This window comes from Castor canadensis, chromosome 12, assembly GCF_047511655.1.
Source record: "Castor canadensis chromosome 12, mCasCan1.hap1v2, whole genome shotgun sequence".
NCBI classification, from domain to species: domain Eukaryota; kingdom Metazoa; phylum Chordata; class Mammalia; order Rodentia; family Castoridae; genus Castor; species Castor canadensis.
Genome location: NC_133397.1, coordinates 22,098,463 through 22,112,783, shown reverse-complemented (window position 1 = coordinate 22,112,783; position 14,321 = coordinate 22,098,463). Strand labels below are relative to the sequence as shown.

The following is a 14,321-nucleotide window of genomic DNA, read 5'->3' as shown; positions in this document are numbered from 1 at the left end:
TTCTTAGTATGGCAAGCTGACCTGGGTGACCAGAGACTTCAGGTGGCCTTGGCAAATTCAACCAGTGTTAGCTAGAGGTGACTAGGACCCCGCCATCTCCCATTTGTATCCAGGACAGTTCTGCTTTGGTGTCCTAGACATCCTTTTAACATGTAGTTTTTACAAAAGACAGTTGTTTAAAATGTCTTCTCAGTTTTCCATGGAATGAGAAAACCACTTCCTATTTTTGCCATTCTTAGTAGTTTGCTATCTTACTGGTGTTGTTTTCAGAGGAATTCCTCCATCTCCAACTCCACAAATAAATGAAAACCAAGCCACACAGTTGGAAATCAAGTTTTGTTTTTATATGAACAGAAGTAGACCATCTAGAAATAGTTCAGTTTATTTAAATTGTTAAGTAGAATATGAAACCGAATTTGTAGCTAGTTCCAGAGAAGGGACTTTAACTGTCGGTGTTTAATGAAAACAGCTTCTACACAGGATCCCAAGAGACTTACAGAGAAGGGGCAGAGCCCTAATAGGAAGCAAATAAAACTCATGTTTCAAACAGATTATACAAAAATTGATTTATACTCCATTTCCCTTTTTTTTTTGATATTTAGAAAGTGCAGATTTAACAAAAGGTAGCCATATCCTTTCTATGTACAATGCCGGTTAGAATTATGCAAAGAAAACTGTCAGTCTGTTACCCAAAAATCCCAGTGTTTAGCTCTCAAACCTTAAGTCACTGAATTGAGTAAGATCAAAGAGGGTGAGAGGTAAAAAAGCTACTGCCACATTCCAGATAAAGGGAAGTCACAAATACACTGAACAGTAGGTTTAACCTAAAACTTTTCGAAAAGCTTTAACATCATTTTGCTACTTATTTTTTTTTAGTGGAAAATTAGGGATTATTTGGCAATGCTGCTTTTTACTGGGTAAACAATGATAGAGTCAAGTGAGGGAGAACCTAAGAACAACAACCATTGAGGCATATAAAACTGTCTTTAGGGCACTATCTGAAAAGTTCGCCGGTGCTGGAAGCAGATAGGTCCCATGTTGTTTATGTGAGTCAGGAGTGATTAGAATGCGTGTCACGACACAAAGACTTTTCAATGGAAGCTGCTGTCCTAAACTCAGCCTCTGCTCAAAATGAATCATGCTATTCACAATTATTTCAACAAAGGTATCATCTTAGGATGCTAGCAGCATAGCAAACTCAACCTACCCTATCCTAACGATAAGCGATGAAGCGAAACTAGAAAGATGAAGGACAGGGTTAGAAACAGCTAGAGATCTTATCCTTACATGAGAAGCCTTTTGTTGTCCTTTTCTCTAAATCCATGGTAATACAAGTTTTCTAAGAGGATGTGAAGATACAACTTCAAATTAGTAATATTGTAAGTATTTCTAAATCTTAAGGTAAAGACAACTTAACACTGAAAAAGTGTTCAGAGGCCAAATTTCGACATATTTGGCAGACATGTTAATAAAATCCACTCCTCCTTCCTGTTTTTTCATTTTCTTTTTACACAATCTTTACTGGGCTACCAAACTGCCAGAGGAGTTGCCAAAATGGAGACTACTCAAATTCAGGTTCAGAAATGTATTCTAGGAAAGTGAATATAGGATATACACCTAATAAGAAAGACAAACCACGACATCCTCCAAACACTAGTGCATGCAATTAACTCTTCCATTTCATAAACTCAGTGGATAGACAGGAAGGGACGGAAGGGAAGGAGAGGAGGGACACAGAAGTGAAACAGCGGGCCAGAGGCTTTAGGGAAGAGAGTAAATGAGGGGAAGACACCCATTAACTGACATCAGATAGTAGGCAGTCAGAATTTCTTTCAGTTTACTTAGCAAGTTAAATCAGTGCTTTATGTTGAACGTGACAAACCTACTACTAGTTTGCCCCTTTCATTTTTAAATAACTCATACCATGAGGTGGTGGGAGAAGAGAAGCAAATAAAGCAGCATGCGGGAAGATGAGACACAAGGAAAGTGGCCAAGGAGAACTGGTGGCAGGAATAGTTTTAAATATCAAGGCCACTGAAAATGAGACTCAGCAAACCAAAGCTATCATTTGTGCATTACCCTTTGTCCTCAATTAGCTACTCTGAAAATTACAGCCAAGCAAACACAATGATCTATGTTTGGATGATACGTCTCCTGCACATGCTTCCATCAAAACAGAAAAGGAAAAACCAAGCAAGTTCCTTTCCACGTAAGGCACAGGACAAAATTAACCCCACTTACAGATTCAAGGCGAAAATGAATGTTTTCCTGGCTTTTGTTGGTTTCTTTGCTATCACATGTCTATAGATTGACAGGGACTCAAGCACATTATCCATGACAGAAAATTCCACTGTTGTACAAAATAAAATTGTTAATTCTAACTTTTATTCTTATACAATTTGCAGAGTAGAGTTGAAATGATTGCTATAGGTTTCAGTGTTGATAAGAACTGGACTATAAGACAACTGAAATGCAGTGGTGAGCTCAGCAAGTACATTTAAAAATGAAGTCACAGACATGATTTTCTATACATTTTTTTGTTTGAAGAAAATTATAATAAAGTCAGCAAGCAGTCACAGATGAAAGAACAAATAAAATAGGTGGCCTGAATAGTTAGGATGAGGAACAAAAATATCTGTTTAGAGTTACAAATGGACAGAGTGGTTTATTTTGCAGCAAGAAGAGAAACGGATGGCAGCGATGGACAGGTACGTTCAGCAACACTTGCTCTTCCAGCCTGTCACGCCTCCGCCACTGCTGATGTCTACGTTTTCACTGTTAGGCTCTTTTACTGGGGTCTGGAACAAGCACACAAGGAAAGCAACCATGAAAAACCACTGCCATGGATAAATCATGACTCAACAGAAACATTCTCATCGATGTCAATTTATGCAGCAAAAGCAATTACAGTCACATGACTCCCCTCCCCCGCACCATGTAAAGCCAAAATTTGGAACCTGTTTTTCATTTCCATTTACCTAACTTTCACCAATCTGTGAAATATTGTAGACATTTCCTAACAACCCTTACTAAAGCTTATGAAATAATCTCCGCTCTATGTCTTCTGACTACATTTTGCTATCTTCTGTCTCTGACCTGAGTACATGCTTAAAAAACATTAGCAGCTGGGCACAGTGGTGTGTGAGTGAGTGCGTGCACACACACAAAGCCTGAAATCCCGTAGGGAAGATGGCACTAGGAGGCGGAGGCAGGAGTTCTAGGCCAGCTTGGGCTAAGTGGTAAAAAAATAAAATAAAAAACTAAATCAATCAACTTGTATAAAGCCAAGGTTGGGTCCCATCTTTTAGAGAGGTGCATCAGTGCTTCTCTGTTTAGTTTCTTTTCAAGCAGAAATTTGTATTATTGTCCCATTACTTTACCATAAGTGAAAAGAGGTGTGGGGCAAAATGCAAAATTACATAATTCCTGTAAGAAAAGGACACAGAAAAAGCATGCCACAACACCTGGCTTATTGATTGAGATGAGATCTCATTTACTTTTTGCCCAAGCTCGCATCAAACCACCACCCTCCTTATCTCCATCTCCTAAGGGCTTGGATTACAGATTTGAGCCTCTGCACACTGCCTGGTTGTCATATAATTTTAAAATATGAGATCACTACGTGTGTTTTATCCTCACTTGCCTTTTGGTGGAACAGGGCCTCCCTATATATTTTACTCGATATACTATAAATACCCCTTTCATTTCTTTAATTTTCCTAAACACTTCCCTCACTCTAGCCTGCCTGCATAGGCATGTGCCACTCTGCCTGGCTCCTAAATCAGGTTTTGTTTTGTTTTTTGGTTTTTTTTGAAAGTGTTCTGTGTATCCCAGGCTCTCTTTGAACTCACAATTCTGCTTTGGCTACTGGAGAGCTGAGAGTACAGAAGGGCATTAACACACCCAGCTCAAATTCACATTTTTTTTTTTTCTTTTTGCAGTATGGGGGATTGAGCCCAAGGCCTCACGAGTGCCAGGAAAGCACTCTACAACTAAGCTGTATCTCCAGCCTTCAAAGTCACTTTTTGATTTGACAGAATTCTCACAGGGTGAGGTAGGGGACACAAGTACATAATATGCATATGTGAAAAGGCAATAATGAAACCCATTCAAACAATGCACAGGGAAGATAAAAGGGGGTAAGAAATAACTGAGGGGTGAATATTACCAATGAGATCCCATCGCATCATACAATTAATTTGTGCTAATAAAAGATGTGGTGGGGAAAAGAGCCAGTCAACTGTAAGAACCAAATATAAAACCTGTTACTTAAAAAGGCAGGGAGAGAGAGGGAGGGAAGAAGGAAGGGAAAATAAAGAAAAACCCTCCGAAATCAAGTCTGCAAGTGAGAAGCTGCAGAGTTGGAGGAGTGGGCGCATGTAGTCCCCTTGAATAGCAGAAACTGATGACTGTCTAGTAAGGTTTGAACATTCAATTGTAGTTTACAGATACCTACATTTCATTCTGTGGCTTTTATGATTCCATACAGAGAATGTAATTTACTCCAATGCTAAACATCTAAACTCAGTTTCTTCTAGCTGCTCAGCAATCTCACTGGATAGCTCTATCTGCATAGATATTATAGATTTCCAATGAGGTTGCAGAGCAGTCAATTATCTGCACAGATACAAATAGGAAACTGGGGTTTGAACTCAGGGCCTCACACTTGCTCGGCAGGTATTCTGCCACTTGAGACATACTTACAGCCCTTTTTGGAATTAGTTATGTTTCTTTGGGTAGGGTTTCATGTTTTTGTTTGGGCCAGTCTCAGACCAAGATCCTCTGGCCTTTCAGAGATAGCTGGCACTATAGGCATATGCTAATACAATTAGCTTATTGACTGAGATGGAGTCTTCAAAACTTTTTGGCTGTGCTGGCCTCTAACCATAGTCCTCCCAATCTCTACCTCCTGAGTAACTGCAATTACAGGTACACACCATCAAACCCAAATGAACTTATATTTTATGTATTACCTCTATTATAGCTTACGTTTTATAGATGTGTTCCTTTTTATAGGTTGGTTGTTTTGTGGTGCAGTGCTGGGAGTTAAACCCAGAGCCTCACAAAAATGCCAACACATGCTCTACCACTAGCCCAATATAGGTTGGTTTTCAAACAAATAAACTAGCTGGGCCTGGTAGTGCACATCTGCAATTCCAGCACTCAGGAGGGTGATAGGTTAAAGACCAGCCTGTGTACATAGCAATACTCTGTCTCAAAACTACCAAAACAAAACAAAAACAGAAAGGTTATTGGAAACAATTACCTTTTTTGAGACAGAAAATCACTATGTAGCCCAGGCTGTTCTCAAATTTGCCATCCTCCAAGTACTTGGATTACAGCATGTGCCACCACATCTGGCTTAGCAATTACATTTCCTTTGAGATTTAGGTCAGATTTCATCCATATTGCCTTACATTTAAAATAATAAGGGGCTGGGGGCATGGTTCAAGTGGTAGAGCACCTGCCTAGCAAGCATAAGGCCCTGAGTTCAAACCCCAGTCCTGCAAAATAATTAATTATCCACTCAATCATTTCTGTGCATTATATCTAGTCACCTGAGGGAAAAATATGAAAATTCAATTTTCCAGTTTTTCTACATTACCTATACTGACAAGTAATGTATTTATTCAGTATATAACATACATATGTCCTTAATCTCCCTGAGAAGTACACGTATAGAAGAAAACAGACTGTATAGCAATAGTAGATTGCTTCTTACATAATAGATTCACTTCTCATCTAAAATTATTTATTGGAAGGAAAGGACCCATTAAGAGACTGAGCTCAAGAGTGAAAAGGCTGGATTGAGGGACAAGAGGATTCAGTTCAATGGTAGAGTGAACTTGCCTAGCAAACCCTGGGTTTGATTCCCAGCTCCCAGCACCACAAAAAAAGAGAAAAAACAAAACAAAACAAAACAAAAAAAAAAAACCCAAAAAGTAGAAAAAGGGATAGGGACCTGGGACTAGAGAGTGACTGTGGCAGCTCAGACACCAGCTGCTACCCAATGGCTGCATCCTTCCGGTTGCTAGATGGCTTGTAGCGCTTAAGTTCCTTACTACAGACATTGGTAATGGATAATCTTTTAGAAACATCACCACCCAAACTCAAATTTTGTATGTAAATCAGTACTTAAGAAGAGACAAAATATTTGGCAAAGGAAAAATAGGAACTTACCTTTCGAAGGATATCTTCAGCTAATGTGAGGAACGCCTTTTCGATGTTTATATTTGCTTTTGCACTAGTCTCAAAAAATCTAATACCATGCTCCCTTGCAATCTAAAATTGAAGCAAAATAGTATTATAAAATTCTCAAGTAGGGGTTGCCAAGTAATGACTGAAACATCTCAGGAGAAATGCTTTTTATTCTGAAGGCAGAGGCCTTAACTAGAATACGTAACAGACTGCTCAATGAGTCAAGCACTTTCAAAACATAAACAAAATACAAATTATCAAAATAATACTCCTTACCCCAACAGTTAATTTTAGATATTCTAAAGCGAGTATTTTACTCGGCATAAAAATGAGAAGCTCAATGTAACTTAATCGAATTGCTGTTTGTCACAGGCTTCTGACCATTAAATGTTGGCAATCATACTAATTGACGAATTTCTTTAAAGTCCTAAAATAAACAAGCTAAGAATCACTGATTTATATTTTTCCTCCCTGTATCTTTTTTTAAAAAGGCTAAAACTACTAAAGCCACAAGACTTCATTCCTCCACACATAATGGATACACACTAAAAATTCACTCAAATGATTAGCTATTGTTTCCACTAAGTTTTTAAAAACCTTTGTACTACTTACTACCAATACCATCAAATACAGTGCTATCTCCACAAAGGGCAGCACAATTCAGAGATCTTTACCTGTTCTCCTTTTCCTTTAGGTACAACTCTTTTATCATCCATATCACACTTGTTTCCTAGTAACATTCTTTCCACATCTTCATTGGCATGCTAAAACAGAAAAAAAAATGTATTTTGACACACCACCATAAATTATAACTTAATATTGTCTGAACATGACTTTATTTTTCTGAATTTCATGTCATTTATATAGATTTAAAGTTTTAAAGCAGTTACTCTAAAGTTACCCTATTGTTAACAGCATATAAATTCTTAAACTACCTAGCAAAAGAAGTATCTTTTTGTGTGTGTGTTACTGAAATTTTTGAACTCAGGGCCTCATGCTTGCTAGGCAGGGGCTTGTACCACTCTGTCGGCCTGTAACAGGTATTTTTGAGATAGGGTCTCTCCACCTATTTGCTCGCGCTGCTTCGAACCACAATCCTCCAGATAGATCTCTGCCTCCTGAGTAGCTAGGATTATAGATAGGCATGAGCCACCTGTGCCCTGAAAGAGAGATAATCCATAAGATGTATCAATGCTGAATGGTATTTTTCTCCTAGAAAAGGCTGTCTACTTTCTAGATATATTCTCAGCAAAAAAAGATAGAGATGAAACATCTGAAACTGTGATCTCCATAATTTAAATCCAAGCTGAATAATTATAATGCCTACTTAAGCTATAAAAGCCATAATTAAAAGTTTTATAGAGCTTTAAAATCCCAAATAGTGATAGTGCTACATTGTAAGGGGCCCCTGCAGAAAAATCAATTAAAAACAAAGGCAGTCTCATCAAAATCCAAAAGACATTTCTTACAGGAATAAAAAGATCCATCCTAAAATTCACATGTAATTTTAAAGGGATCCTAAGGGTGAAAATAATCTTTAAAATAGACAGACAGACAGCTGGACTTGGTGGCTCAAGCCTGTAATCCCAGCTTTAATTTTGCACCTTCGTTGGAGAAGGGGAGTTCAAATCCTAATCCCACCAAAAACAAACAAACAAACCACAAAGGAAATCTAAGAAAGTTATAAAGTGTGCTCATGACCTAAGATAGTAACAGTTTGTTGAAAGAGGGCAAAAAAGGTGGGGTTAGTGAGGGTGCCTCCTTATGAGGGGTATGAGATAACCTCAAAAAAGAAATTACACCAAATATTACATAGAAACTTCCTATTTAGGGATTCTAGCTTATTTATTTGCTGATTTGAATTTGGTGCCTCCTAATTTATGGTACTGCCAAACCAAAGGTAACTTAGAAAATATCCAATAATAATCAGCAAAACACCAGGTACTTTTAATACTGTGCAATGTGCTGAGTCAGTAAGGGGCACTGTTGTTCTTTTTTGAGACAGGGCCTCCCTCTGTAGCCCAATGTGGTCTCAAATTCTTGATCCTCCTGTCACAGCCTCATGAATTCTGGGATGACAGATGTATGCCACTACAGTCAGCTAATAAGGGGCAGTCTGAACTTAGAGAATCCTTGCTGGAACTACAGGGAACTCTAATTATTGGGCCTGGGGATATGGTCAGTGGTGGAGCAATTGGCTAGCATGTGAAAGAGGTTCAACCCTTAGAATCTCTCTCACACACACAATCAAACAAAACTTCAGTAGTTACATGATTAAGTACATTGTTCTAACAAGATTCTAAACTGAGCCCACAACTCCAAGTACAGAAGCCCTGCTCTATGAGGCTCCTAGCCACTAAATGCACAAACTATCACATCACCTGAAGTAATCTACCAATATCCTGATCAATTCCTGACACTGCAAGTCATCACAGACACTAATGTGAGCCTCCAACAAAGCAGAAGAAAATTAGAGGCCACTATTCTACTAAATATACTTTTAAGTTACAGCATAAGAAGGCCAAGAGAAGGGAATAAATAAGTGGTCAATAAACTACAAAAATGGTAAAATTACATTACATGCACATTTAGAAGTAGTTTGGACTTGGGGTTAAAAATACAATTCATGCTGGGAGCGGTGGCTCACACCTGTAATCCTAGCTACTCAGGAGGCAGGGATCAGGAGGATTACAGTTCAAAGTCAGTAAATGCAAATAGTTCTTGAGACCCTATCTTGAGAAAATCCATCACAAAAAAAGGTTTGGTGGAGTGGCTCAAGGTGAAGGCCGAGTTCAAGTCCCAGTACCACCAAAAAAAAAAATCATAAAGCTTTAGCAATTTGACCATCAATTTACATTCCACTATACCTCCATATCCACATGCATTAGTATTCTGGGGCTAATGAGGAAACGTAAAATTCCTTACATATGTATGACATTTTAGAGCATAAATGTAACTCTAGCTCAAAAATCAACTTGAAAATGTTAAGACCTTATAGCCCCTAATCCTGCTAAGTGTTGGTCTGTCTTAAAGAAGTACACAACATAAACAGTGATGATCACACCGTGCCTGCCATCAATTTGAGTTTCTCTCGAGTTCTGACACACAGGAAATGGGCTAGACTGCACTCAAAGCCCTGCACAAGCTGCTTCTCCCCTGTGCCCTAACTATACCTTGGCTTCCTGATGGTTCAAGAACCTCTCGCCAAAAGAGGGCAGGTCTGGTTGCCATTAAAATTATCCGTACTGATCAGAAAGGTTCCTATCTCAAATATTCCTTTCTCTTTACAGTTGGTGCATGTGCACCACGCACATTTCTGTGTTTTGGTGGGAAATCAACCGGATGACTTGCACATACTGGGCATGGGCTCTACCACTGACCTAAATTCCCAACCTTTTTCTTTTTTTTTTTTCCTTTTCTCCCAACAAGGGAAGTTTGGAATTGCATTTTGACTAACTGGAGGCAGATGGTCACGTTTACTGTTAATTTTCATAAGAAAGTTAAAGGCCTCTGTAGCATTGAGTACAAAGAACAAGTATGTCTAACACATAACTAACAATCTACCAGCAAGGCAGTCATTTTTACAAAATGTGTGATGATACTGTGAAGACCTGTTACACTCCTAGCTACGTGTCATGACTATCAGAAAAGCTTTACAGAAAGTGAGCTAGGCAGGCTGGGAGTGTGGCTCAAGTGTGAGGCTCAGTTTGTATCCTAGTACCGCCAAAGAAGTGAGCTGGACTCTCAAATACAGAAATGACAAGCTATTATGATATCCAGGAAGAACACATTTTTGAGTTAAGTAATAACACTTTCCTCTTGGTTTAGGAAATTTTCGTAGTTAGTATCTTCTTGGCTCATATTTTCTTTTTCTTTTTTTCTTCCCTAATTACTGTCTTTTTATACAGCACTAAAGAGATATATAACAAGGTTAAGGAAAAAAAAAAAAAAGAGTATCTGAAAAACAGCTGGGATATCCTTCTCTGAGTAACAAAAATAAAAACCATTTTTTTCCTTTTGGAGACAGGGTTATCACTATGGAGCCTAGCCTGACCTTAAACTCATGATCCTCCCAAATCCTGGGATTACAAGCGTGCACTGCCATGAAACATCGCTTAAAACTTTCTCTAAATAGCAGAAAAACACAAACATTGTTAGAAAGTGAAGACCATCCTTCCATGACAATACCAACAGTAAGAGTCATGTGTGGTGAGGTTAAAATAGGAGTGCTGCCAAACACAGGGCCAAGCATTCAGAGGCAGAGCTTCTACATGTTCCTATGCCAGCATGCATACTGATCCTTTTCACTTAGATACAGACTTGTATTTGTAACTATACAGGCAAAACCAACAACTGGTAGATGCACCACACAGATACATTCCTCAAGAGGTACATTTATGCAATATAAATTCAACATAGGTGGTAACCAGTGCAAAAATTGACTAATTTCCCAAAAACTAAAGGGGGAGGGATGAGTTTAGATCCCAGGGGTTTTCAGCTTCAGTAGAACTGACATTTTGGGCCAGACCATTTGAGGGGGTTGTCCTGGTTACTGTAGTATGTTTAGCAGTATCCCTGATTTCTACCAACTTGATTTTAGTAACATTCTCCTTCTGCTCCAGTTGTTACAACCCAAAATAATCTCCACACAATGCCAAATGTTCTCTTGGAGGTAAAATTCTCCGAGAGCCACTAGTTTAAACAGAGACTACTGTCCATCATTAAATAAGTTAGATGCTCTAAGAAACTCCAAATTCTAATTAATATGAAAGTATTCAGAAACCAACGTGCTTCATAAATGACAAAGAGCTGTTTTGATATGCAAATACTAACAGGAGAGCCTGTTAGGTTTTTTGTTTTTGTTTTTTAAGGCATTAGGTTATAGAAATCAGAGCTAAAAGAGTATCTTCTTGTATGAGAATGAACAGGAGACTAAGTTTCCTAAGGACTTGTCTCAAGCAAACTAACATCTTTGGTTCAAAGCACCATTCCCTGAATATCCCTACAGTCAATGTAGTTAACATTCACTGTTCGTGGATCCAGCTAAAAGGTGCTTTGAAGAGTTAGTTTTCATGAAATTCAAAGGTTAGAAGGTAGCAATTAAGGCATGAAAAGGAATTCCAACAAGCCACTGCCTGAGTTGTTGTATAGTAATAGACATGCTTGATATACAAACTTTACCTTATAAAAACTGGTATCTTCATATGCAATGATAAGGGTACTACTATTTTCTTGGTTTGATTTTTTTTTATTATATTAGTACTCATATATTCCAAAATGCCTGGAAGCAATATGCCGTTTCTATAGCTTGGTAATTTTTAATTACTACTGTAAATTTCATGCAATCACTCAATAAAATTTCAATGAAAAGAATCCATTAAGAGAGAATCATTGTAAAAACTATTGCTAGCTTTATTTGGGGCCATCTTCTAAGATGACTACATAGAGCTTTAGGGGAATGTAGTAATTGAGTGGGGTTTTAAAAGAGACTACCCAAAAGTTGAAGAAGGAAAAGGTTTACTCAGTTTCTAGATCTTTCTTACCTCATCTATGTTTCTAAGCCATTTGCTGATGTTTTCAAAACTTTTACCATTGGTGATGTCATATACTAGCATGATACCCATTGCTCCTCTGTAGTAGGAGGTTGTGATGGTGTGAAATCGCTCCTGGCCTGCTGTGTCCCTGAAATAAACAGCCAATAATTATGTTAAGCATTTTGATAATACTGCATTCCAGAGAAAGGATAAACAGTAGGTCAGTTTGGTAAAATAGACAATAAAATCTGCTACCACAAAGCATGACCAAAAAACCACTCATCGAACTCTTTGTTTTGAGACAGGGTTGCAACTATGGAGAGCCTAGGCTGGCCTCCAACTCATGACCCTTCCACCTTAGTCTCTTGAGTGCTAGCATTACAGGCATGCTCCACCACCCCCGGCTGCACATTTCTAGTTGAAGAAAACTAATGAAAATCTAGAGGGGAAAAGTTAGAAAGTGACATAAAACTCTTGAAATTTACCAGGTGCCAGTGGCTCATACCTGTAATCCTAGCTACTCAGGAGGCAGAGATCAGGGGGATCACAGTTCAAGGCTAGCCCAGGCAAAAAGCAAGACTTATCTCAAAAATACCCAACATAAAAAAGGACTAATGGAATGGCTCAAGATGTAGAGCACCTGCCTAGCAAGCGTGAGGCCCTGAGTTCAAGGCCCAGTACCACCTCCCACCCCCCAAAAAACCCTCTCAAAATTCCATTTTAGTGATTTAATTCCCTAATATAACACAAAAGTATGGAATTTTCAGAATAAGGACTATACCACAACATTCAGAATCATTTGCAAAAGTTACAAAGACAGCCTCATTTTAAAATAACAAGACAAATATTTAAATTAAATTTTTATATTGTTTAATGCCTTCAAGCCTTAGGCTTAAGATTTTGCTACAGTAATTATACCCTCTCATTTGCTGTCTTCAAACTTGTGATTCTCCTCAGCCTCCCAAATGCCAGGATACAAGCATGGGCCAGACTTTCATTTACCAAAAAAAAAAAAAAAAATTTTTTTTTTAACCATGTACTTATTTGTGTATATATGCAGTTCTCCATACACAGAACCTGTACATCACCCTTCTGCTCCTTAGGTCCCTAAATTCTGGCCAATTATTTGTTTTTCCATGTCTACAAGTTTATTATTTTTTCAGAATAGAATACAAATAAGACTCATGCACTATGCTATCTTTTTAATTTTTTTTTTTTCCTGTGGGATTGGGGTTTGAACTCAGGGATTTGTGCTTACAAAGCAGGCACTCTACTGTGTGAGTTGTACCTCCAGTCTGGTTATAACCTCTGGTTATTCTGGAGATGGGGTCCAGGCAGACCTGAAACCCCGATCCCCTCAAGTAGGCAGGATGACAGGCGTGAGCCACTGGCTCAAAGCTGTATGCCTTTTGAAACTGGCATTTACCACTTTTTCTAGCACAATGCCCTTGAAGTTCTAGCAAAGTTGTTGCTTCATAGAAGTCTGTCAGATTTAACTATGGAGAAGTATTCTATGGTGACTGTTCTAACTCATCTTATTTTGCCAAAATTATTTAGATAGCCTAATCTTTCCACAAAATTTTAGGATAAGCTTGTCTATTTCATAAACACCTTCCCAGCAAACTTTTTTTTCCCCTCTCCTTTTTTCTTTTTGCAATGTTGGTGTTCAACCCTTGGCTTTTTGTGTACTAGGAAAGTGCTGTACCACCAAGCTGCACCTGGCCCCCAGTGCCAGAGAACTTCTCTAATGAGTCATCTGAAGTAGCTGCTTCCCCCAGTCATTCCTCAACCAATTATTTTTTTTGGCATTGGTTACTGAATTTGCAGAGGGCCTCACACTTGCTAGACACATGCTCTACACACTGAGCTCTATCCAGACCCTTCAATCAACTCTAATCATATTGATGTTATTAAAGACTTTATACCAAGGCTGCACTTCAAAAAGTCTCCAATAACATTCTCATTCCCAACTCACAGTCAATTCCTTTTTCTTTAATTATTAAGCAGGATTTTACACAGTTGACCAGGGCATCTTCTTAAAACACTTTATTTTATTCTCCTAACTTTTCAGATACCACACATATATATGTATATCTGTTCTGTCACTGGGTGTACATTCTCCCAATCTTTTGCTAGGAGTCAAAGACGATAGGCTGCCACTCTAGAAAGTGATCTTTGGCCAGGTGCCAGTGACTCACGCCCATAATCCTAGCTACTTGGGAGGGTGAGATTCAAGAATTGAGTGTTTGAGACCAGCCCAGACAAATAGTTTTCAAGACCCAACTCCAAAATAGCCAGAGCAAAATGGACTGGAGGTATGGCTCAAGCGGTAGAGTGCCTACTTTGCAAGGGTGAAGCTCTGAGTTCAAACTCCAGTCAAAGTAGGAGGGAAGGAAGAAGAGAGGCAGGGAGGGAGGAAGAAAGGGAAGAAAGGAAAGAGGAAAGAGAAGGAAGGGAGGGAAGGGGAGGAAAAGAGACAGAAAGGCATGGGGTTCGAGAAGGAAGGGAGGAAGGGGGGAAAGACAACCACTAGAAGGAAGAAAATGGTTTTTGTGTGTGTTCTTTTTTTTTTTTTTTGTCTATACACAT

The 14,321-nt window shown here is 38.6% G+C and overlaps 1 protein-coding gene across 1 annotated transcript in view; it reads right to left on the bottom strand.

Annotated features, from left to right (window-relative positions):
- Positions 1–322: 322 nt before the first annotated feature.
- Rab10 (RAB10, member RAS oncogene family) overlaps positions 323–14,321 on the bottom strand; it is a 70,141-nt gene continuing 56,142 nt past the window's right edge. The window contains exons 3-6 of the mRNA XM_020162980.2: positions 11,742–11,880; positions 6,873–6,962; positions 6,181–6,282; positions 323–2,798 (exon numbers count right to left, since the gene is read on the bottom strand). Coding sequence (XP_020018569.1) covers positions 2,715–2,798; positions 6,181–6,282; positions 6,873–6,962; positions 11,742–11,880 — 415 coding nt within the window. The 3' untranslated portion in view covers positions 323–2,714. The remainder of the gene's footprint in view (positions 2,799–6,180; positions 6,283–6,872; positions 6,963–11,741; positions 11,881–14,321) is intronic.